General features: G+C 30.6%; 1 protein-coding gene and 1 long non-coding RNA gene across 4 annotated transcripts in view; one reads left to right on the top strand and one right to left on the bottom strand.

The window, feature by feature from the left end:
* The window catches only part of LOC136985321 (tight junction-associated protein 1-like), an 84475-nt gene that overhangs the window by 29751 nt on the left and 31752 nt on the right, over nucleotides 1-22972 (top strand). For 2 of the 3 annotated variants that reach the window (XM_067282581.1, XM_067282580.1), the window contains 3 exons: nucleotides 3565-3605; nucleotides 10772-10939; nucleotides 20765-20831. In XM_067282581.1, the coding sequence (XP_067138682.1) occupies nucleotides 3565-3605; nucleotides 10772-10939; nucleotides 20765-20831 (276 nt within the window). Of the gene's footprint in view, nucleotides 1-887; nucleotides 1379-3564; nucleotides 3606-10771; nucleotides 10940-20764; nucleotides 20832-22972 lie in introns of those variants that run through there. The other variant, XM_067282582.1, reaches the window with a different exon arrangement.
* Nucleotides 21704-22972, bottom strand: part of LOC136985333 (uncharacterized) — a 60765-nt gene continuing 59496 nt past the window's right edge. Inside the window, exon 2 of the long non-coding RNA XR_010882328.1 lies at nucleotides 21704-21863. This is a non-coding gene — a long non-coding RNA (uncharacterized lncRNA). The remainder of the gene's footprint in view (nucleotides 21864-22972) is intronic.

Raw genomic sequence — 22972 nt, 5'->3', positions numbered from 1 at the left:
ATGTCTCTTGATGTGAAACTAAATTACATATGCTAATGAAAAAGTTATTTTTCTTGTTTTTGTACTTTTTTTCTTTCCTGCGATCCACAAAATTAACTAAAACGAACATTTGCAACAAACTCTCAAAGGAAACTATTAATAGTTTTCTATTAGCTTCGAAAAGTACCAATAAAGAATGTTTTTCGTTAAATGTCTGTCAAAAAATGCTAAATGGGATGAATGTATGCTAAATACTTTTTGTATAGTTTTATTTGCTTAAAGGTAGAGGGACTCGTGCTGTTTCGTTACTTCTTTCCCTTTGTTAAAATCTACGTATCTTTTTTTTCTTTTTACTCTCCGCCCTGTAGGCACTAAGAGGGCCTCATTTAGCAAGCCCATTATGGGTTCGGCCAGGCCCAAATGGGGCGCCAGGTGGTGAGAGACGGGGGCAGACACACCCGGTCTGACCACCTCCCGAAAAATTCCTGGGGATTTTTCGGCCAGTCCGGATTTGATCCCGGGTCCCCCAGAGCGGGCTGCCACCTTGACCGCTTGGCCATCCGGCCGTCGTAAAATCTCTGTATCAGTACGATCTAGGCCAACTAATAATATTTGTCCCCTCGATTTATTTCTTGTTTTTCTGTAAATAACTTTAAATTGAATGAAAACATTTTATAATTACACCAATATTTTTTATGTATTGTAGGTAATATTTTAATTTATCTCGGGGCGTTATTTTTCATTGTTTTTAAAATGGTTTATTTTTTGGTTTAATGACGTAAAAATTTGTTTTATTTTAGTCTTTTTTTGACCCCGTATTTGATTTATTTTAAAGAAACAGAAATGGTAACACTGACTCAAAGTGTCAGCCTACGGATCTGAGGACTAATTTAGAATCCGTATCGTCTGTTTGGAAATTTTCGTGGGCAATTTGCCCTATATGTCGGACTTATTCCAAACTATACGACGTTTCTCATATACGTAGCGTTTCCATACGTCTCGTATATACGGGATTACCCTTCCCTTTTTAAGAAATGTCCTGGTGTCCCAACACATTTTGTCGAGACGCCCACTTGTCTCGTACTTAGCAAAAGAAATGATTAATTTAAATTTCAGAATAATTTTATACGAAACAAGAAATTAATTAATAACACTATCCAAGTTGGATACCCCCAATCCTCATATAAATTGTTAAAGTAGAACAGGGAAATATGACATTGCTTTAAATATTAGCATAATGAATAGTTTATAGTGGCAACAATGGATTACATATTTATGTCATTGCAGTGTAGGCGTTTAAATTCAAACATTCACTCATAATTTCATAAACTCCCAATAGCTATCAGTTGTTGCTTTTGCTTGAACTGGATCAGAAAGGAGTGGTTGATTCAGGACTCAGGTACTCTAGTTTTCTTTTACTTTGTCATGCTAAAAAGAAATTGCTCTTACAGCAGTTACTATTCTAAACAATGAGATTTATTTCAAGAAGTGATGACGAACGTGAAATCTCGTGTAAATTGTGCCACTACATTCGACGTCTGTGGTGGAAAGACAGACATTTTTCAGCATATTTAAACCCGAAAACATTGTTAGAACTAAATATATAGCCTCGATAAAAAATGTGATTGCTCCCAATTCCAAGAAAGATGCTATTAATGATGTAAACAAAGGAAGACTATTCTATTTCCACTGATGCTTCCAATCATGGCAATGAAAAGATATTTCTTGTGCAATATTTCATACCTAAGAACAGAATAGTAATAAAATTGCTGCTAGTTGTTTCACTCAAAACTGAATTGTCAGATTCCTTTGAACTTTGAATGAGCAAATTGTGCTCATTCAGTCTTGTGGTTTGGATGCTAAAAAGTGTATCGCATTCTGCAGAGATAATTGCAATATGAATTTTGGAGGTAGAGTGCCACGGAACTGACAATGTTTACTTTAAATTATGGCATGTAGTGGATTGGCTTCCTTGCTCATCTCTTGCATAACACCGTTGCAGATACTTTGTCAATCGATGGTGAAACCATAGCAATGAAAATATTTTCTCATTTTTTAATATATACTGTATGGAATGAACTATTGAAGGAGTTTTGTGTATTTGTGGAAATTCACTAACAAACAGTTCTATCTCATTCCAAGACATATTGGCTTTTGTTGGCTCCTGTCCTTGAAAGAGTATTGAAGTTGTTTGATGCTTTGAAATCCTATTTTCTCTCACAAGATAATGCTTGCTCCTGTAATTTTAGTTAATTTTGTTTTCTTCTCCCCTAAGTGAAGCCTATTTGTATTTTGTACACAGCTTTGTTTATGTATTCAATGTAAAAATAATGGAAATTGAAGGGAAAGACAAAAGAATTTTTAAAGTTTTGTTCACACTCAGAGAGACAAAGAAGATTATCAATGAATGTTATGAAGTGAACTCTCTATCAGCATGAAGAACATTTTAGAGTCAGAAGACATTTTCTCCTGAGATGAGTGAACAGTACTTGGCTGAAACAAGAAAGTTGTATAAAGTTGATCATGATTATCTGGTGAGTTGGATGAATGAAATTATGAAATATGAACTACAGTAGAGCATCGATTATCCGACCCCCGATTAACCGACCGCGTTCTAGTCGGCAAATTCAAATGTCCGCTAGTGATGTGGCGCTACAATATTTGGTTATGTCTTGGCTACTTTAATATTATTTTTGTTAAATTTTTGCATGTTTTAGCTGGCAGCACTAGCTCGACCATGAAAGGGAGGCTAGTATTTAAACCAGGCCTAATACACTTTACTAATAATGTATTTTTTCATACTTTTTGGTTATTCGACCAACCCCAGTCCCCAATTGAGTCGGATAATCAATGCTCTACTGTATTTACATCGATGCTTCTTAATAATTCACCGACCTTTCAAGAGGTGGAAGAAACATGTGCTGCTTTGATTGAGAAATACTTGAAAATTAACAATAATGGTCTTTTAAGCCAATGCATGAATCTTTGCAAATTTGTGGAAAATAAGCAGAAAAAATGGAGTGCAATGGAGAAATGAAGAGCAATGTCTAGCCAGCAGAATTGGCAAACAAATTTTTAGAGTTGTAAATTTAAGTGTCAGTATTCAGAGTTACTGTTAATATGCCAATATCTTTTCTGCACACAATGCATATGTGGAATGAATATTTTCTATGATGACTGTTCAGTGGATCAAAGAATGAAATCTCCTAGACCAGGTTGGCAAACCTTTTTGAGCCCACACCTGTAAAGTTTTCTTCACATTTTATACTTATAAAGTAACAGTTCAATGTCTGTTTTGAAATATTGACTGAAATGTGTTAATTTGCGACTACAAAATACATTCTCATAATTATAAATTAAAAGTTTCTTAGAGTTAATTTTCTGTTGTGATAAATTTTTGAGTTTTATCATATACTGTATATAAATTCTCATATTTCTTTAAATTTTAAATTTCCATTTATATCTTATTTTAATAAATTTTCCATATAATTACTATTTACATTTCTTGAATGAAAATGATAAAAATATATATATTAAAATGAAACTTTTGGTAAATTTTTTAAAATAACATATTATTTAATATAGGTCTGTAATGATTCATCTATAAAATGTACAGAACAAAACAAGTAAGAATTTTTATTTTTTTAAAGAATAATGAATAGTTATAAGAAACTATAATACATTAATTGTATAATATTTACTTATTTTAGATCAGATTGGAAATAAAACATTAAATGATTAAAATAAATTGCAGTGAGTCTAATAAAATCCATAAAACAAAATTTTTCTTTGTAAGGATAATATATTTAAAAAGTCTTTGTATTGTTACTTCAAATCAAATAAATTTATCAATATTAACATTTAAAATTATATCTAAGAAGAAACTTTAAAATCTGGTTTCTGAAAATGTTTATTTTGAAACCTTAAAGATTTCAAAGTTTTTAGACATTTGGCTGTGATAAAGTTAATATTGACAAAAGAACTTTAAAGAATGATAATATGAAATGAAATGAACAATAAAACAGTTATTTGATTTTATTTTTTATTTAAAGAACTGTTATCTGATAAAGGAATTATTTCCAGTATTAATTTAATGAAAAGAATAACTAAGTATTAATTTAAAAAACATGCAGAAATATATTTTTTACTTGGGGGGACTAATTAATGTGACATACAGAATCTTAAGTTTATTATTTCATTACATTTGAACAACATTAACCTGCAGCAAATTAATAATTCAAATCCATTAACTGTATTTATAATTTTGTCATATAACAATCTCCTTAAGATTATTTATAAATTCTTAATGTATTTCTTCAACTTTATTTACAACTCAACACATTTGAGAGGGGAATTTTGTATTGCCTAAATATTTTCAGTTTACATAAAACTTTTCTTTTGTAAAAGTAACATTAATTTTATCTTGCTATCTAAATTTACAAAATCTAATAATTTTATAACTAGATAAAATTAATGTTATTTTTAAATATTTATATAAAAGATAAAATGAATAGTGAAATAAGATATTTTGTGTAAGGATTATAAAACTAATAACTAAAACCAATTTAAAAATTAAATGAAGAAATTATTTTAATTTAAAATATGCCACTATTTGATAATATGTAACATAAAAAATCAACTGAATCAAAAATTATACTTTTCTGTTGTATAATGTTCAATCATATCTATTTTTAACTGTTACAAAGAAAATGTTTGTATTGATAAATAATTGCAGTAGAGATGTAGAAAAATGTTATAAAACACATCAAATATCACATAATGTTTGCTGAGTACAATTTTATTCATTACACCAACATTTTCAACCTCTTTTTAGTATAGGCCATCCTCAAGTTTTAGAATACAATATAAATGTTCCAAAATGGAACATACCGTTTTTCGAATTCAAACTATTTTAAATTCGAACATAATTCAAAACAAACTAAAAGAACTGTGTATATTAAATAATAAATAAATAAAGTAAACAAATAAATAAAACATATTAAACAAAGTTAACCACAAGGAATACATGATTTAAGGGTATTTAAGTCCCCCTTTTTTTTTCTATTATATATATATGTTACCGGCAAAACCCGATTTTACACCAAACTACCAGGTTGTTCAATAAGTTTTGTCCTTCAATAAGAGATGGCGCTATTAGGTTTGTCGTTTTATTACTCTAAAAATAGTACTACTATTTTATAAACACGTGTGAAGTTTCATGTAGATCTGTCAACTCATTTCTATATTTGCAGCTGTTCAAAGTTGACGTGTCAGTGTATTTTTTTACAATGGAAAAAATTGAATATCGTGCAGTGATAAAATTCTTATTTTTGGAAGGTGTAGCACCAAAACAAATTCATGAACGTTTGATAAAAGTGTATAAGGACTCTTCACCTTCAATTAGAACAGCAGAAAGATGGGTTGCTGAATTTAAACGTGGCCGTACAAGTCTTGAAGACGATCCACGTGAAGGATGTCCAAAAAGTGCATCAACACCAGAAATCGTAGCAAAAATACAGCATATGGTTTTGGAAGATCGTCGATTAACTGAGAGAGATTTAGTAGAAGCCCTAGGGATCTCATTAGGCAGTGTGAGCAATATTTTGGCTGATGTTTTGGGTTACAGAAAGCTGTGTGCACAATGGGTGCCGCATTCGCTAACTATGGAGCAAAAACACATTCGAATGCAACTTTCTCAGCAACATTTGGAGCGTTTTAGAAAAAATAAAAAGGATTTTGTGCGTCGTTTCATTACTATGGATGAGACTTGGGTCTACCACCATGATCCTGAATCAAAACAAGAAGCTAAGGAGTGGTGTGAACCCGGTACTTCGGCTCCGAAGCGAGTTAGGGTCCAGAAATCGGCCAAGAAGGTGTTAGCATCAGTTTTTTGGGATGCAAAAGGAATTTTGTTTGTGGATTATCTCCAAACTGGTAAAACAATCAACTCAGACTATTATTGTAATCTTTTGGACCAGCTGGATGTAAAAATTCGTGAGAAAAGACCTGGTTTACAGAAGAAAAAAATCATTTTTCATCAAGATAACGCACCCTCTCATACAGCTCAAAAAACCATCGCGAAAATCAGCGAATTAAAATACGAATTGTTGCAACATCCTCCCTATTCGCCAGATTTAGCTCCCTCTGACTTCTGGCTGTTCTCACATCTTAAAAAATTCATGCATGGGAAACGATTTTCATCGAACGAAGAGGTAATAGCAGCCGTGGAAGCGTATTTCGACAGTCTTCCGGATTCTCACTTCAGGGATGGAATCCATAAATTAGAAGATCACTGGAACAAGTGTATTGAAGTTCAGGGAAATTATATTGAATAATAAAATGTATTTCAAACCATAAAATTGTGTTTTTTTTATCGAACGACAAAACTTATTGAACAACCTGGTAGTTTTGCCTAGGCCAAACTAGTTTAGAATTATTATTCAAGTATGTTAATGGTTAAAATAAAATTAAAAGGCAATCAATTAGATGAACAATATTTATTCAAACATAGTCTACTTAGCAATTATGGTAATTTATTAGAATAAGTTAGTGTGAATGTATGTCTCTTTAATTCAAATAAATAAATCTGGTAGACTTCCTCACAGCTATTGCTGTTTTGTTTAAAAAGCAGTAGGCTATATTAGATTATTTTGCATTTGAATGTAATATTTACTCTTAAATCTTAACAAAAAACCTAATGCATAATTTTCTAAGTAAAATTGGCATGTTGAGCGATTGCATAATTTAACTTTGGCAAAATGTATAAAAAGGTTGACAACTTTGTTAGGAATTTTTAATGGAAGAGAGACAGTTGACAATGATATCAGATTGTACTACTATTCCACCTCAGATATAGTTTAATATTGTTTAGATCCATAATCTTTCATGGTGATTTGCTTGCAAAAAAATTAAAAATTTAATCAAAATTTTCAACTATATGTGAATTGGAAAAGTAGTCTAACATGGCATCATTTACAATTATTTTAATTTTTTTTTTACAAAAAATATTTATACCACAATAAAATAAATATGTATATTTCTGTGACCTTTAATCTCACTGGAAACAAAAATTAATGTTTATTATTTATTCATTCATTGCCACAGTTCACTATTTGTTATAAAATATTGTGACAGCAAAGACCTCATTTGTGAAATGAAGAAATTACTGGTAATCTGGTTTTACAACCAAATATAAAAAGAAATGTTGATGAGTCTCTTAATAATTCAAGCCAAGGCACACAGTATCTTTGAGACTTTGAAGGAGCACAAAGGCAAAGAATTGATGGCAAAGCCATGGATGATTTCAACAGTTTCATCAGAGATTCAACCTGCATAATTGGAGTATCAGTAGTGAGGTGGCAAACATGGACATAGTAGCAGCAGAAAAATTTGTTGACCATTTTTATGAAATTATTGAGAAAGACAATTACCACCTGGAACAAATTTTAACGTGGATGAAACCAGACATTTTTGGAAAAAATACCCAAAAGGTCCTACAGACACAAAGAAGCTAAAACAGTGCCTGGTTTTAAGACTTTTAAGTGCTTACTATTTTTATGAATAAACTTTTTTGGTACCTCATTTTTATAATTTTTTCTGATTGTATTTTTATGTTTTGTAATATGTAAGAGATGCAAATTGCAACAAAGTTATCAAGTTGAAGTTTCCTTTAGATATTTTCTTTATCCAGAAAAAATAAAACAATTAAGTTTCTTGTTTATCAACCAATTTGCTTAATTTAACAACCTAGTCATAGGAACAGAACTCAGTCATTAAGTGAGGAGTGCTTGTATCTATACTAGTAAATATGTACAGTACATTTAAATTAAAGACTTACAAAATTAGGAATCTTTTTTTTTCAATAAATTTACATTATTTTAATTTTAGATCCATGTTACTTGCATGTTTTGATAAAAATTAGAATTTGATTTGATTTTTATATGCACAAATAATTTTAACATTGTAATGTGTAATCTTTTTCTGATGATTTTAGTATAGATTAAGTTTGCTTTCAATAGATTCTTTTGTATTGAATGTTATTTTTCAGAATGGAAAGAAATAGTAAAACAAAATCAAAATTAATAATAATTTGAATGATGAAGAAATGAAATGAAGTTAACAACAGCTTAAAAGATTGTTATAGATTATTGGGAGACATTTGAATAGATATTTACACATTCATTAGTCTCATTTTATATTTGCCAATTTATTTGCAAGTATCCAGCTTATTAAGAAATTAATTTTTTATTTTTGGAATTGAACTTCTTTCAAAATTTTGTTTTTAATTAGCTCATTCATTGTAATATGAATGTTATAATAAAAATCCAAAATTTTAACATATTTTATTGTGTTTAAAGTTTTTATAATTTCATATTTGCTACTGGTAAGATAATAGAAAGTTCAGTGTTCTGAAGATGACATGTATGATGGTAAAATATATCTTTGGAAACTTTTTAAGTTAAAATTATAAATATCTTTAAAACTTATATTTTCTGCTGAAAATAAAAAATTAAACAACACAAAATAGAATAATAATTATTTGTCTACAAAATATATGTTTAGATATATATTTTGTACAATTATAATTGCTACAAAATGAAATAAACAGTTTTTGCTTCATGAGAATATATAAGTTTTGGAAGTTTTTCAAATAATATTTATTTCCCAATATCAGACATAACTATAATAAATTCTGTGTTAAGTCTAATTAGCTGTAATTAATTTTATATTACAAGATTATGGTTGTTGATCAAAAATAAAATTATCTGAAAATTTCTAAAATGTGCACAGTTTATGAATTTTTGAGAAAGAACTTTATTATATTCATATAAATCTATTTTATTTTCTTCCTAAAATATTAATAATTTTAGTAATTACAGAATTGTTGCAATTACAAATTTTCAATATGTAGTTATTAATTGCAATAAATTGGAGCAATTTGAATGATAAATAAACGGACCTTAGTTTTCCAGCAAAAATTTAATCTTTACTGTAGTTTTTGACATATTTGATATGTCTTCCTCAGATACAAATAGAAAAACTACTATAACATTAAAAAGAATATAATTTAGAATAACCATATATAATATTCAAAATATAGAAATTGTCATGCAACAAACTTGCTTTAAATACAAATATATGAAATTTACAATAATAAAGACACATGAAAATATTAACAAATAATAACAGTACAATACATATATCCATACATAATATATAGGATTATATGTTTAAAATTATTGTACTGAAATTTTAACGTAAAATGAAATATTATTTTGATTTTAGTTACTTTTATATTTGTTATAATCCAGAATGACTTTTGTATATTGATAATATATTATAATTTAAAGCTACTTTTTAAAAAAATGTTAATTGAGTTACCACTTGTTATGGTTATACAGAAAAATTCAGAAATATGATATGGTTTGGAAAGTATAACAGTACTTGACTAATTTAAGGAAATGTTAAATTCTTTTCCAATTTGTTTTTCTACATTATAATAATATTTAGTTTAATTTATTAACATCCTAATATATGCAAAAACTGTTTAGCACAAGATTCAAAATTATTGGGGTTATTTTTAGACTAACTTAATAATTAGTTACTAGTATACTACTAGTCTGCACAGTGAAAGAGGAGACTTGAACATACATAGACATGTATCTGACATAGACCCTTCCTGCTCAGACTGATTCACTGTCTGAGCAAGAAGGGTCTATGTCAAATGAAAAGGGTGGAACTAGATATGTGAGAGTTGACACATGGCTCAAAGTAATAAAATTTTTATAAAAAATGTAAAACAATAAAATAATTTATGATAAAGATGGTATAAAAGCATTTTAAAAATGTAAAAAACAGAATAGTTGAAAGAGATCAGATTCATGTGTCAACTTTCATATCTTCTTCCATCCCTTTCATCTGATATAAACCTTTCCAGCTCAGGCTGACTATCTCTACTCATTTGCTGTGTGGACTATAAATGATTTGACTAGAGGTAGGTAGGCGGTTATGCCACCATCTCATATTGATTTTTAATTTAGAAATTTTCTGGAAGAAAAGAATCATCCTGGTACAGGAATTGAACCCGCAACTCCTGCATACCATTCAGATGTCTAGTCAAATTAATTAGTAACTGATTAAGTGATTATTAACTTAGCCTAAAAATAACCTGATAATTTGGCAGATTGTTTGGAGTTAATTAATTAAATCCAGTTATGAGTTGTTTGTATTATATATGTAATTATATATATAAAATTAACTCATATGTACATACACCAATATTTAGTTGAATGCTCAAATATTTTAAGATTATAATATTTTCAGTGTTATTATATTTTGAAAGTACTATGAAGTTGAAGATTTACACAAGCAAATCTTTAATGCCTGTTATTTTCGTTAGTATATAAAATTTTGTTCTTAATATAACAGTTAGTTAATAAGACAAAATGAAAATATATTATATTTATATAATTAAAAACTTTACATTGAAAAATATGAACATGGCATGTATTCATATGACATCTAATAGGTTTTCACCAAAAAGTTCTCACACATTTTGTAGAAGAATACAACAAATATTAACTGAATGTAATAAAGTATATATCATTGTGAAAATGCATTTAAACAGAAACTGGCTGCAATAGAATAATTGCATAAATAACAGAAATTTAAAGAAGAGAGTTTTTAATGATAGTAATAAATAAGAAATTGAATAAATGTCTAATATTAAAAAGATTTTTATTTGGTATATATTCCATGTTTCAATCTTTTCTTTTCTAAATTTTAATTTCAGTTTGGGTCTTCAGAGAGAAATTGAATTTCTTCGAAGAGAAGTATTAGAAAGAGAGATCCATATCATGCAAGTAGAAAGTGGGATGATTTCTCACAAACGTCAGATTCATGGTGGTGAATGGGATCTGCTTCGAGAAAAACTAAGCATTTGGCAAGAAAAATATGAAAGGTATAAATGTAAAATAAGTTTAAGAATTTTAATATTTCACTATATTTTAGTTTAAATTTTTATTCAAAATAGAACTTTTTAAATCTAGTAAGATTTTATTGTAAATAAATCACTATTCACTTATATATATATTATATATTGATTATATATACAGTGGAACCCTGGTTAATGAACTTAATCTGTTCTGCGAGTCCATTCGTTAACCTAAGCAATTTTTCCCATAGAAATTAATGCAAGTACAATTAATTCGTTCTAGCTGTCTGTATTTTTGTAATTTTATTTGTAAAATGGGTTTTCTTTGATGAAAATATAAGAAAATGTAGTATCTGTCATTACAGTAACAAATATGTAAACTTTATTTAATAAAGTAGCACTGTACATACCTTTGTTTCTACGGAGCTTAATGCTTGGAAGAGGAATCCCCCTCCATAAAAATATTGGGTAGGACTGCATCGAGAGATTCTTAGAGTCGAGGTCTCTTTTGATAAGGAACAAGAAAGTGGTCTAAAGTTGATTGTCTTACTCTCTTAATCAAAATTTTTCTAAAATGTGCTAGCACAGTGTTGTTCATTAAATTAATTACCCTATTAGCCACAACTTTGTTAGGATGATGCTTGTCGATAAATTCCTACACATAATTCCATTTTCTGCAAATTTCCTTAATCTCAGCACTGGTGATTTTTTCCCTAGCCTCTTTCTCTGATGAATGCTCTTCTTGTTATGACTTTCATCTGTTCTTCCTTCATGGCAACCAGATCTTCTGTCATTAGTTCATTTTGATGGTCTTTCAGCAACTCCTCCACATCTGCATCATCTACCTGTACTCAAACTCTTGCCAATGGACACAATTTCATGCACTACATCAGGCGAGCTCTCTTCTTCAAATTCCTGAAAGTTTCGCTCTGGGACACAAGTTGACCAAAGTTTCCTTCAAGCTGATTGCAAAGTGTGGTGAGAGACCTCACTCCAGGCTTTGTCAATAAGGTTGATACAATGCAGGATGTTAAAGTGCTCCTTCCAAAAAGCTCTAAGAGTTAAGTTGGTATCATTGGTAACCTGAAAACACTTGGTGAACAGTGCCTTGGTATACAGCTTTTTAAAATTGGACTATTGTAGGACCAGCGATACGCCACACCTCAGTGCCGGGAGAAAATACTGTAGATAAACCATTTCCAACCACCTCAAATATGTAATCATTTTCCCATTCTAATAAATGATTTTCACTGTAAAATACTTGTCATCTTTGTCTCTTCTGCCATTACCAACGTACAAATGGACCCTAGACCATCACCAATGCACGATTAACTGATTCCCCATGAAAGTCGGCAAGCTTACAGATTTGATACAAAAACCATTAAGTTCGTTATCCGAATTTCGTACGTTATCCGAATTTCATACGTTATCCGAGACAAAAATTTTTGCAAAATAAGTTTGTTAACTGATTTGGTCATTAACCAGGGCGTTCATTAACTAGGGTTCCACTGTACTTAATATTAGGACTTATCATACATATACAGTTGTTTTTAATTACTATTTTATGTTATATTCATCAAGATGCATTTTGGATTAATGGTCTTCAGTTGGATTTTTTCAATATATAATTTACAAATAAATTTAAACCCAAAACTGACTTTGATAACAATTATTATAACACACTTTTTGCTGGTAATTATCCTTACACTACATTTGATTTAATAAAACTTAAAATTTTCCAATTAATTAAACATTATTTTCATTTTTGCTTTCTTTTCTTCTTGGCTTTTAATTCATTTAATACAATTTTTAATAATTACTATTTTTTTTTATAAAAAACAATTATTTCATTCAGAAAACTATTTACTTTCAGTTAACATTTTTATTCAATTGATGATTTTTGTGAAACCGTGTTGTATTATTCTTCGAAGTATCAAACACAAATCCGTGTTAATAACAACCACTTGGCTTTTTTCCACCTTTATAAGTTCAGACTAAAACTTATACCCAAAGTTGGTCTACAAATTTGTCTTTTAAAAAAAGCCAAGTGGTTGTTATTAACACGGATTTGTGTTTGATACTTCGATTTTTATTCAACTTTGTTTTAAATGCATTTTCATTATTAAATGACTTTTTTACATTTTAATAGAACAGTAAATGAAAACCACTGTAATGACATTATTTTATGTAACATGACATTGCTCTGCTATTTATTTGCTTGTTTCTCCTGCCCTCTATCATCCAAATATTTAAACCAAATATTGTCTAATTCAATCCCTCATTCTCATTTATTTGAAGTTTCTTTTTAATTTTTCTGCCTTCTATATTTCTTTTTAATGTGTTTTTCTTTTTGAATATTTTAACTGAATATTCAGCTAGAATTGACGAATTATGGATTTTTTAAATAGCGGATAGGCTACTTTAAAAATCTACAGAGAAGTTTAATTTTTGTCCAGTCTACAATCAAAATTTCTATAAACTTTAACTTGAATAAATAGATAAATTTTTTCCAATTTTTTTTTTTTCCTGTATTTTGAATAATTGAAAATTTTGAAATTCAACTAAATTCAAAATTTTATAATATAATATAAATGGGCAATTATTTTATTGTGACATCGTCATGATGCTGAGCTGCAATTTTTAATCGTGTTTTTAATCGTGTTTAATCATGTTTTTAATTTATTTAATTTAAAATATATGTTCACCTCAAATTTGTAGTGTCTTGCCCCTGTACATCATACTTTTCCTGTTAGCAATAAATATGTGCCAGTCATCTATCTAACTCGTTTCATGGGAAAGTTTTGAATTGAAATAACATGACCTCTAGTGCAAACTGGAAGTTTGTATATAGTTAATCAGGGCCTCCTGTCCTGATTAACTATAGACAAACTCCTGTCTTAAAGGTTTCCATATCTGGTCTTGGCTTTCATCTATCTAACTTTGTTCTCGAGATTAAGGAAGGACAGACAGCAACAGTGGGATTATGTAGATCTACAATTTTTTCAAATTGCAGCCCAATCAATGCTGTTTGATGACATTTTAATCTTTTATAATATTATCTAACAGCAATAATTTTAGCCATGTAGTAGACATATTTTGCTTTAATGGAATATAAAAACTTAGAACAAAACAAATTTAAATGCTTTTGTACTTATGTCCATCTTCAGCAAATACATAGAATGTTTTAATTTAAATTAATACAAGGTTTCCCAACCTTTGTAAAGGGAACAAAATAATAGAAATATATCAAAATAGAATTACATTAAATGAACAAATAATGTACAAAATTCAAATAATTATACACTTTAACTATATGTTGTATAATAATCAAATAAATAATAAACAGTAATCAAACTGTGATGGTCTGGTGCCGTATAATAAAGATAAAAATGTATTTGAACAATATTTAACATAAACCAAAAAGATGTAAATTTTATTGTTATTACTATTTGATAAAAATAATAATAATAATAATGATACTATAAGGGGGACATCTAGTTTTTTCAGTAATTAATGTATTAACATGATTATGCCAGCCAAACTCTACAGAAAACTTGTTTGTTTATGTCATACCAATGCTAAGTTGGATTTTATACTTTTCTGTCAGTCCCTCCTTGTATTTCTGACTTCTATCAAGAGGATTAACCTCTCACTGTTTGATTTTATTAGCCACAGTCAAGAAAAAGTGTCTGGTGCAATCTATAAGGCTTACAAGAAGATGCAGAATTCCATCATTGATAAAATTATTTGTTTGGAAAATCAGCTTTATGAAGTTGATCCACCTGTATTAATGGAAATCAACACAAGAGTTGTCTCCCTAACTGACTGTTGATAAGATGTGCAGAAACAATCAGCAAAAGAAGTTAGTTATATCGAAGGCAACATCTTCATTGAGAGAAAGATCTTAGTACCAGGTTCATCTGTTAGGATAACATTAATCCTCCTACTCAAATACCAGAAATTACTAGATTGGGTCCATCACTGATCCACACAGTCCTTGACACATCATTCCACAGTTGGAGGGTATCATTGAAGACCTGGATCATACCCATATAGAATTTTATCATTGGAGGGCTGCTTTTAAAATCCATAATTCCTCTGTTCCTAGACACAATAGTCTTCTGAAATACTTTACATGCATCGATAATGTGATTATGGGTTGAAGATGTTGTAGCTATCAGGACTGATAAATCAAAGGAGTCTTGTTATCATGAACTACATACAATACAGCCATCCTTAATTACATACATGAGACTGAATGTGTAACTATGCCACAGGATTACTTACAAAACAAAAGTCTAGATTTTGATGACACATTTTCAAACACAGCTTACTGGTCTACTACACATGTGGAATGCTACACTGTCAGCTCCTACTACTACTTGCATGTTTGCCTTTGCAAAAATCCACAAACAAGTAAAATTTTGACCATACAAATAATTTTGGGACAATCCAAAAAAAATTTTTTTTTAATATTCCATCTAGAGACAGATGGTTGACAACTTTAAAACCGATGACATGATATTAAAAAATACATACAATATACAATTGACGCTGACCTTTTCTTGGAGGATCCAACATCAACAACACAGAATTAAAAATTCTTCACAATATCACTCAGGTACAAATCAGCCGTATTTATACTCATCTACAGACCTCTGGTGGAAAACTAGGAGAACATCATAATTATATATTTACATGAATAACAAAGTCCCAAGGATAAATTTGATTTAATCAAAAATTTTATCCTTGGGACTTTGTTATCCACAAACAAGGTTCTCAGCTATGTCCTGTTGTTGATAAAACGGCATCTCCCACAATATACATTGAAAGTATTCTTAATTGTTTTATTACTGAACACCGACAGCAATCTTATGTAACCTTAATGTGTCAATCCACTGTATTTCTCCATTTGTGATTTTCAATCATTTTTCCTTCCATTAGGATTGAGCCCTGCTTTTGCAAATTGTGTGATTTTCTGTTTTCCAACATTGAACATTTGCACAACTATCATTCTTCTATCTTAGAGTTGGTTTACCTCTTCTGCCACTCCTCCTCCTCCTGCTATGAGGATTCCACATATCTCCAGTCAAGTGGCAAACTTATGGGTAGTCCAATTTTGGTACCCTTCATGAACTTGTGGTTCAACAATTGGAAGTGATTGTGCTCTGACCTTTGAAGACTGCATCCTTCTTTATTCCAAATACAGCAGTGATAGCCAGCCTGATTTTATGGACTTGTAACTCTCCCATACAAAGTTTCATGGATATAATCACAACAACCCTTGCAAATTAACATTATGCCTGGAACAGCAAAGAATAGGATAGAATGTCTCTATGAATATTTTGGTGCTACATGTAAACCTCTGCATACAAGGATCAAAGAACATGAAGACTCTATCAGAAAATACCTGACTACAACTACCTTAAGGGCCGCCATAATGATATTGAACATAAACATACTCAGCAAAAAACATAAACTCCAATAACCACCACCTTATAAGTTGCTGAGGGAATATTTAATTAAGAAAACAAACGTTTTCGATCTATTCCATAGATCATCTTCAGGTTTAAACTGACGAACAAAAATAATTCCAAAGAATGGAACACAAAATATTTAAATTAAAAAAACCCGACAACGGAGCAACTAATTAGAATTAAAGCGCAAAAAATACCCAAATGTAAATTAACAAACACATAACAATATTAAAGTTATTAGTACACGCTAAAAATCATTTAACAGATAATAAAATATTAAGGTTCTCCAAATACGAAACACATCGCAAATCATGAGCCATTTGTAAGTCTCTTAATTGCAAATTTCCAAGCTGACGGTAATCCCTCAGCGTCCCTGGCGTTAATGCATCTATTCTCGAGTCTACTCTTGTAAATTTCTATTTTTTCCGCCGTCTTTGCTAAAGTTGGAGAATATATTTGTTTGACGATTTCCGCCTCTTCCCATCCAACGACGGATCCTTCGGCCTGGGCCATCTGGGCCAGAACAGTTGCATTAGAACTTCTCCTTACATCATATTTATGCTCTTTGATTCTTACACCTAGGTTCCTTGTTGTAACCCCTATATACTCCTGTTTTAGTCCTAATTGCTGATTTTCATAAGGGATCCTATAGACCCCAGCTCTATCCTCTTTCTTAATCTTCCCTTTATCAGTTCTCAGAATTTTGTAGAGGTTCGGGGCTCGTTTGAAGATCAATGTTGATTTTTTAATGTCCGCTATCTCCTTCATAATGCCCCGTACATTTTTGTTGAAAGTAAACTTGGTATATCCACTAGGTCTTTGTTTAGAGGTTCTTGTGTCACTCTTTTCAAACTTCCTCACGATACCATTAATTACGCTTCTTCTGTAGCCCAAGCTCTCTGCTATTCGCATGATCCTGTCGATCTCGATTAACCCTGTCCATAACGTTATCGCAATAAGTAAAAGCCCTCCTGACTAAGGTACGAAAGGCTGCCAATTTATAACGAAATGGATCATTTGACTGTGGCGGGATGTAGAGTGGGCTATGTGTGGGTTTAGTATACACTTTAGTGGATAGATGCCCTCTCTTAAAAGTGATATTGATGTCTAAGAAGTGTACCTCCACTGAACTTTTTTGCTCTAGTTTCAGACGTAGGCCGTCTTCGTTATCGTTAATCCTTTCTATAAAGGTACTAATTCCTCGATTACTTCTCCAAATTATAAGGATATCGTCAACATATCTCTTGTAGTAAACTATACTGTTTCTGAAGCTGTGCAGAACCTGTGGGTTTAGTATACACTAAAGTGTATACTAAACCCACACATAGCCCACTCTACATCCCGCCACAGTCAAATGATCCATTTCGTTATAAATTGGCAGCCTTTCGTACCTTAGTCAGGAGGGCTTTTACTTATTGCGATAACGTTATGGACAGGGTTAACGAGATCGACAGGATCATGCGAATAGCAGAGAGCTTGGGCTACAGAAGAAGCGTAATTAATGGTATCGTGAGGAAGTTTGAAAAGAGTGACACAAGAACCTCTAAACAAAGACCTAGTGGATATACCAAGTTTACTTTCAACAAAAATGTACGGGGCATTATGAAGGAGATAGCGGACATTAAAAAATCAGCATTGATCTTCAAACGAGCCCCGAACCTCTACAAAATTCTGAGAACTGATAAAGGGAAGATTAAGAAAGAGGATAGAGCTGGGGTCTATAGGATCCCTTATGAAAATCAGCAATTAGGACTAAAACAGGAGTATATAGGGGTTACAACAAGGAACCTAGGTGTAAGAATCAAAGAGCATAAATATGATGTAAGGAAAAGTTCTAATGCAACTGTTCTGGCCCAGATGGCCCAGGCCGAAGGATCCGTCGTTGGATGGGAAGAGGCGGAAATCGTCAAACAAATATATTCTCCAACTTTAGCAAAGACGGCAGAAAAAATAGAAATTTACAAGAGTAGACTCGAGAATAGATGCATTAACGCCAGGGACGCTGAGGGATTACCGTCAGCTTGGAAATTTGCAATTAAGAGACTTACAAATGGCTCATGATTTGCGATGTGTTTCGTATTTGGAGAACCTTAATATTTTATTATCTGTTAAATGATTTTTAGCGTGTACTAATAACTTTAATATTGTTATGTGTTTGTTAATTTACATTTGGGTATTTTTTGCGCTTTAATTCTAATTAGTTGCTCCGTTGTCGGGTTTTTTTAATTTAAATATTTTGTGTTCCATTCTTTGGAATTATTTTTGTTCGTCAGTTTAAACCTGAAGATGATCTATGGAATAGATCGAAAACGTTTGTTTTCTTAATTAAATATTCCCTCAGCAACTTATAAGGTGGTGGTTATTGGAGTTTACCTTAAGGGCCTTTGCCTCTGACCAGGACATTGATGTCTTTTTTTGATAGCACACATCTAATACATCATGAATTAACCCCATCTCATCTAAAATATCTGGAAGTACTCAAAATCTATAAGGCATAAGCTGCCAGAGTGATGGTTGCAAAGAATTTTTTTTTATGGCTAAACTCCAACCAAATGCCAAATTCAATCGGGCTAGATATGGCTAAGTACTAAATAAATTATGTAACCAATTTGGCACTAGAGGGAGGCGTTAGGCACCATTTCTTATTAACTTTAATAATTATAATTTAATTAATTAATTAATTTTAAATAATTTAGAATTACTGGAAGAAAAAAAATCGGCCTGGAGCGGGACTCAAATCCACAACTCCTGCTTACCATGCAGATGCATTGCCAGTTATGCTATCTGGACCTCCAGTCCGATTTCCTCTTCCAGCATATATAAGCTTGCATTATAATCATCAATGGTTATTACAGTGCCAGCTGGAGACGTTTACAGGACATGGGCACTGGATATATCTTACAAAGCACTCAACCAGCCATCGCAAACCCCAGCAAGGCGTATAAATATATATAAATAACATTGCTAGATCTGATATACTATAAAACTAAACTCCAACCAAATGCCAAATTCTATCGGGCTAGATATGGTTAAATACGAAATAAATTATGCAACCAATTTGGCACAATTTTTTTTTTACTTTTTCATGCTCTCAAATGCAAATGTTTTAAAGATCTGTTCATTGCTCCCACATATTTTAAATTTTGGTTGATTCTGTTATAAATGATGAGGATAGTGTAAATCCCAGGTAGATATTTCCTATCAACCAGGTCCTTAGCATTTCTAAGTAAGTAAAACATTGTAGGATGTCTTCTGTAAACAAGTATATGTTGGCATTTGCTTCTTTACATATGCTGGAAAGTCTATATTGTAGGTTACAGCCTTGCATGTTTTGTCTTGGTTCAGGTTGTGGAACATATTTGACCTGTGATGTCAAATAAGGACATTGATGAGATTATGTGAGTAGTCATGCTGGGAAGCCAATATTGATATGCAGCAAAGTTCTTGATCTCAGTTCTGAATGTTGATAGACTGTGTGAAGACCTGGAAATGAGGACTCTGAAGACAGCCAGCTTGAAGATATATGGATTATGTGAAGGAGCTAGGATAAATATGGATTGAAGGTAGGCTTACAGAATACCTACAATAGTCTTCTGTATTCTTAAGCATACCTATAATTCTCTATTCAGATTCTGTCTTTAGAGTCCTTGCCACCATCAACTTTTGGGAGGCAGAATCCATTTATCCTGCATGGAAATCACTCTTTGACATTGTCTAAGATTTATTAAAATTTAAGAGAATAAAGATTTAGGTCTTTACCTTTTCCCATGGCTATCATGTGAGCAGTATTTTCCAAAACTTTGACAGATTTTTAAATTTTGTGTTCTATTCTCATTTTGTTCTTTTATGGAACTTTCTTAAACTTGAAGATGGCCATTATAAATGGTATAAAATGTTTGTTTTTACATTAAATTACTTTTACTTGCTGTATGTTTGATATTAATTTTATTTAAGCTTATCTAGCAACTCTCATACACAGATGTTATACTTTGCTTTCATCATAAAATAGTATTTTACTTTTTATGATGGAGAAATGCAATCATTGAAACACTATTAAGTTATTTTATTCTATTTTAAAATTTTTTACATTGTAGAAATATATTCATCCAGAAAATGAGTTTATTTGTAACTCAAACATTTAGACTTTGTGTATTGTAGAAAAAGTACTGGTAATTAGGAATTTATTTAATAAAAATTACATAAAATTTTTATCATTGTTCTTAATTTAATAAAACTTTTTATTAAATTTTTATTTAGGTGAAATGTTTGCTATGTAATAATTTTCAAAATTGTTAGTGTTTAGCATACTAGTAATAAATTTACAACAATTGATTTAAACATATATAACATGATATAATATTTTCAACATTTACAGATTATCAGAAAGCCATAAAAAATTACAAAAATTAAATCAAGGTTTAGAAGAAAAAATGTTAAAAGTTGTAAGTAATATTCATATCAATTTCATATTGCATTGTTTTTTGTAAACCATAATATAATTAAAATTCATTTTATTTTAAAATATAATAATAATGACAAATATCCATATTTGACACTTTATAATTTTCAAAAATTGTTCTTTAAAATTTTTTGAACATATGAGACAACTTAACCATGCTAATTATTCTTTAAAATTTAATAAAGTTTTGAAGAATAACTAGCAGTTATAAGCTCAGAAGTTCACAATGTTAGGTTGCAATTTTTAATCATATTTTTAATATATTTAATTTTAAAATACTCTGCCTCAAATTAGTATTGTCTTGTCCCTGTACATCATAATTTTCCTGTTAGCAATAGAGTTGCACTGGTCATCTATCTAACTCCTTTCAGGGGAAAATTTTTGAATTGACATAATGTGACCTTTGGTCTAGCCCAGAAGTTCATATATATTAAATAGTTAATCAGGGCCTCCTACCTCTAAGCTTTTCATATCTGGCCTTGGCTTTCATCTACCTAACTCTGTTCTTGAGATTAAGGAAGAACAGACAGTAGGCAACAGTGAAAATTTATAGATCTACAATTTCTTCAAATTGCAGTCTAATTAGCATGATTATGTTGTCTCACATTATCTCTGAACTCAAAACATTACTAAAAGTAATAACAATATATGTCTGCTGGTGTCAATATATTCTGAATATTCTGATTAATCATTCACTAGGCAGTGAAAAATTTGCTTTTCATTATTGTTATGTTATTTCATAAAAACAAAAATTCTCTTGGACATATTGAAGAGAACAAGTATGAGAGGAAGCTGAAAAGTTATGTATCCTTTAATAAAACAACAATGAGTTGACCTAACTTAACGAAACAAAAGTGGAAATCTAAATTTACCATTTATTTACAAGACTACATAATTAAACATTCTCCACTTCTAATACACCGGGATGATATACTCAACGTATGCAACAGACCCAGACATCACGGCGGAATTTGACAAGGCACGTATCGTTCTCACCACCTCACATCATGATCACCTGAAAATATTGGAAGCTATTGAAATTTTTAGAGTGGAGTGCGAAGCCACGAGCATTAATTTTAAAGAAGAAATGTCCCTATCTATAGCGTGGCAATTCGTAATGGACGACAGTGTTTAAATTATATTTATTTCATGCGTTTCGAGCTTATAGTAGGAGGGAGGATAAGCGGTTCACAGTTAGAAGTTTTATTAGGCTTGGTGATTCATGCACTTTAGAGTATTACATAATTGAACACCGTCGGATGGGGAAGTGTGAAGGTCAACAACCAACTCACTACGATGTTTATTGAATGCTTGAGGAAGAACCCAGGTGGGGCATCAAAAGCGTTAGCAAATATCGAAAAGTATTACTCCAGTTAATAGGTTGGAGAAAACGTTGACTACATAATTATTTTTCAACATAATCTTCTCTAACCTCAATACATTTACGCCAACATGTCACAAGTTTGCAGAGTACATTATTGAAAAACTGAGTTTTTTGTGAAAGCCACTGACATACTATTGACTTTATTATTAAAGACAAGAATCTGACAAGAAAGTAATGTAAATGTAACTATTTTCTTTTTTAAATTTTCTCCTTTCTTAAATAGTGGATGATTCAAAAGTCACAGAAATTAAAAAAATTAATAACTCACAATCTATTGATGATGCAGTTTCACAGAAATGCTTAGAAAGAAACGGATTTTTTTAAGTGTAATAAAAATTTTAGTCCAAAATAGTTACATTTCTTGCCATAGATTGTGCTGTAAAAAACTGAAATCATTTGTGAATTTGTTAAAGTAAGAATAAAAAAATAAAAATGTAAATGTTCTTAGTATACGCTCTAGTAACAACTTCACAAATTGTGTAATTCATAACGTGCCATCTATGGCAAGAAATGTAACTATTTTGGTACTAAAATTTTTATTACATCTAAAAAAAATCCCGTTTCTTTCTAAACATTTTTGTGAAAACTGCATCATCTTACTGTAAATAGTTTGCGAGTTATTAATTTTTTAAAATTTCTGTTGAATCACCTTGTATACTAATAATTATTAAGGCATCTTTGGCTATAAATGAAACTTTTCATTGTTTAAGAGTTAATAAACTAAATTCACAATTTAGAAA

This window comes from Centruroides vittatus, unplaced genomic scaffold (genome assembly GCF_030686945.1).
Source record: "Centruroides vittatus isolate TY-2023 unplaced genomic scaffold, ASM3068694v2 contig_958, whole genome shotgun sequence".
NCBI classification, from domain to species: Eukaryota; Metazoa; Arthropoda; class Arachnida; order Scorpiones; family Buthidae; genus Centruroides; species Centruroides vittatus.
The sequence above is the reverse complement of the archived record's forward strand: the minus strand, read 5'-3'. Positions and strand labels throughout refer to the sequence as shown.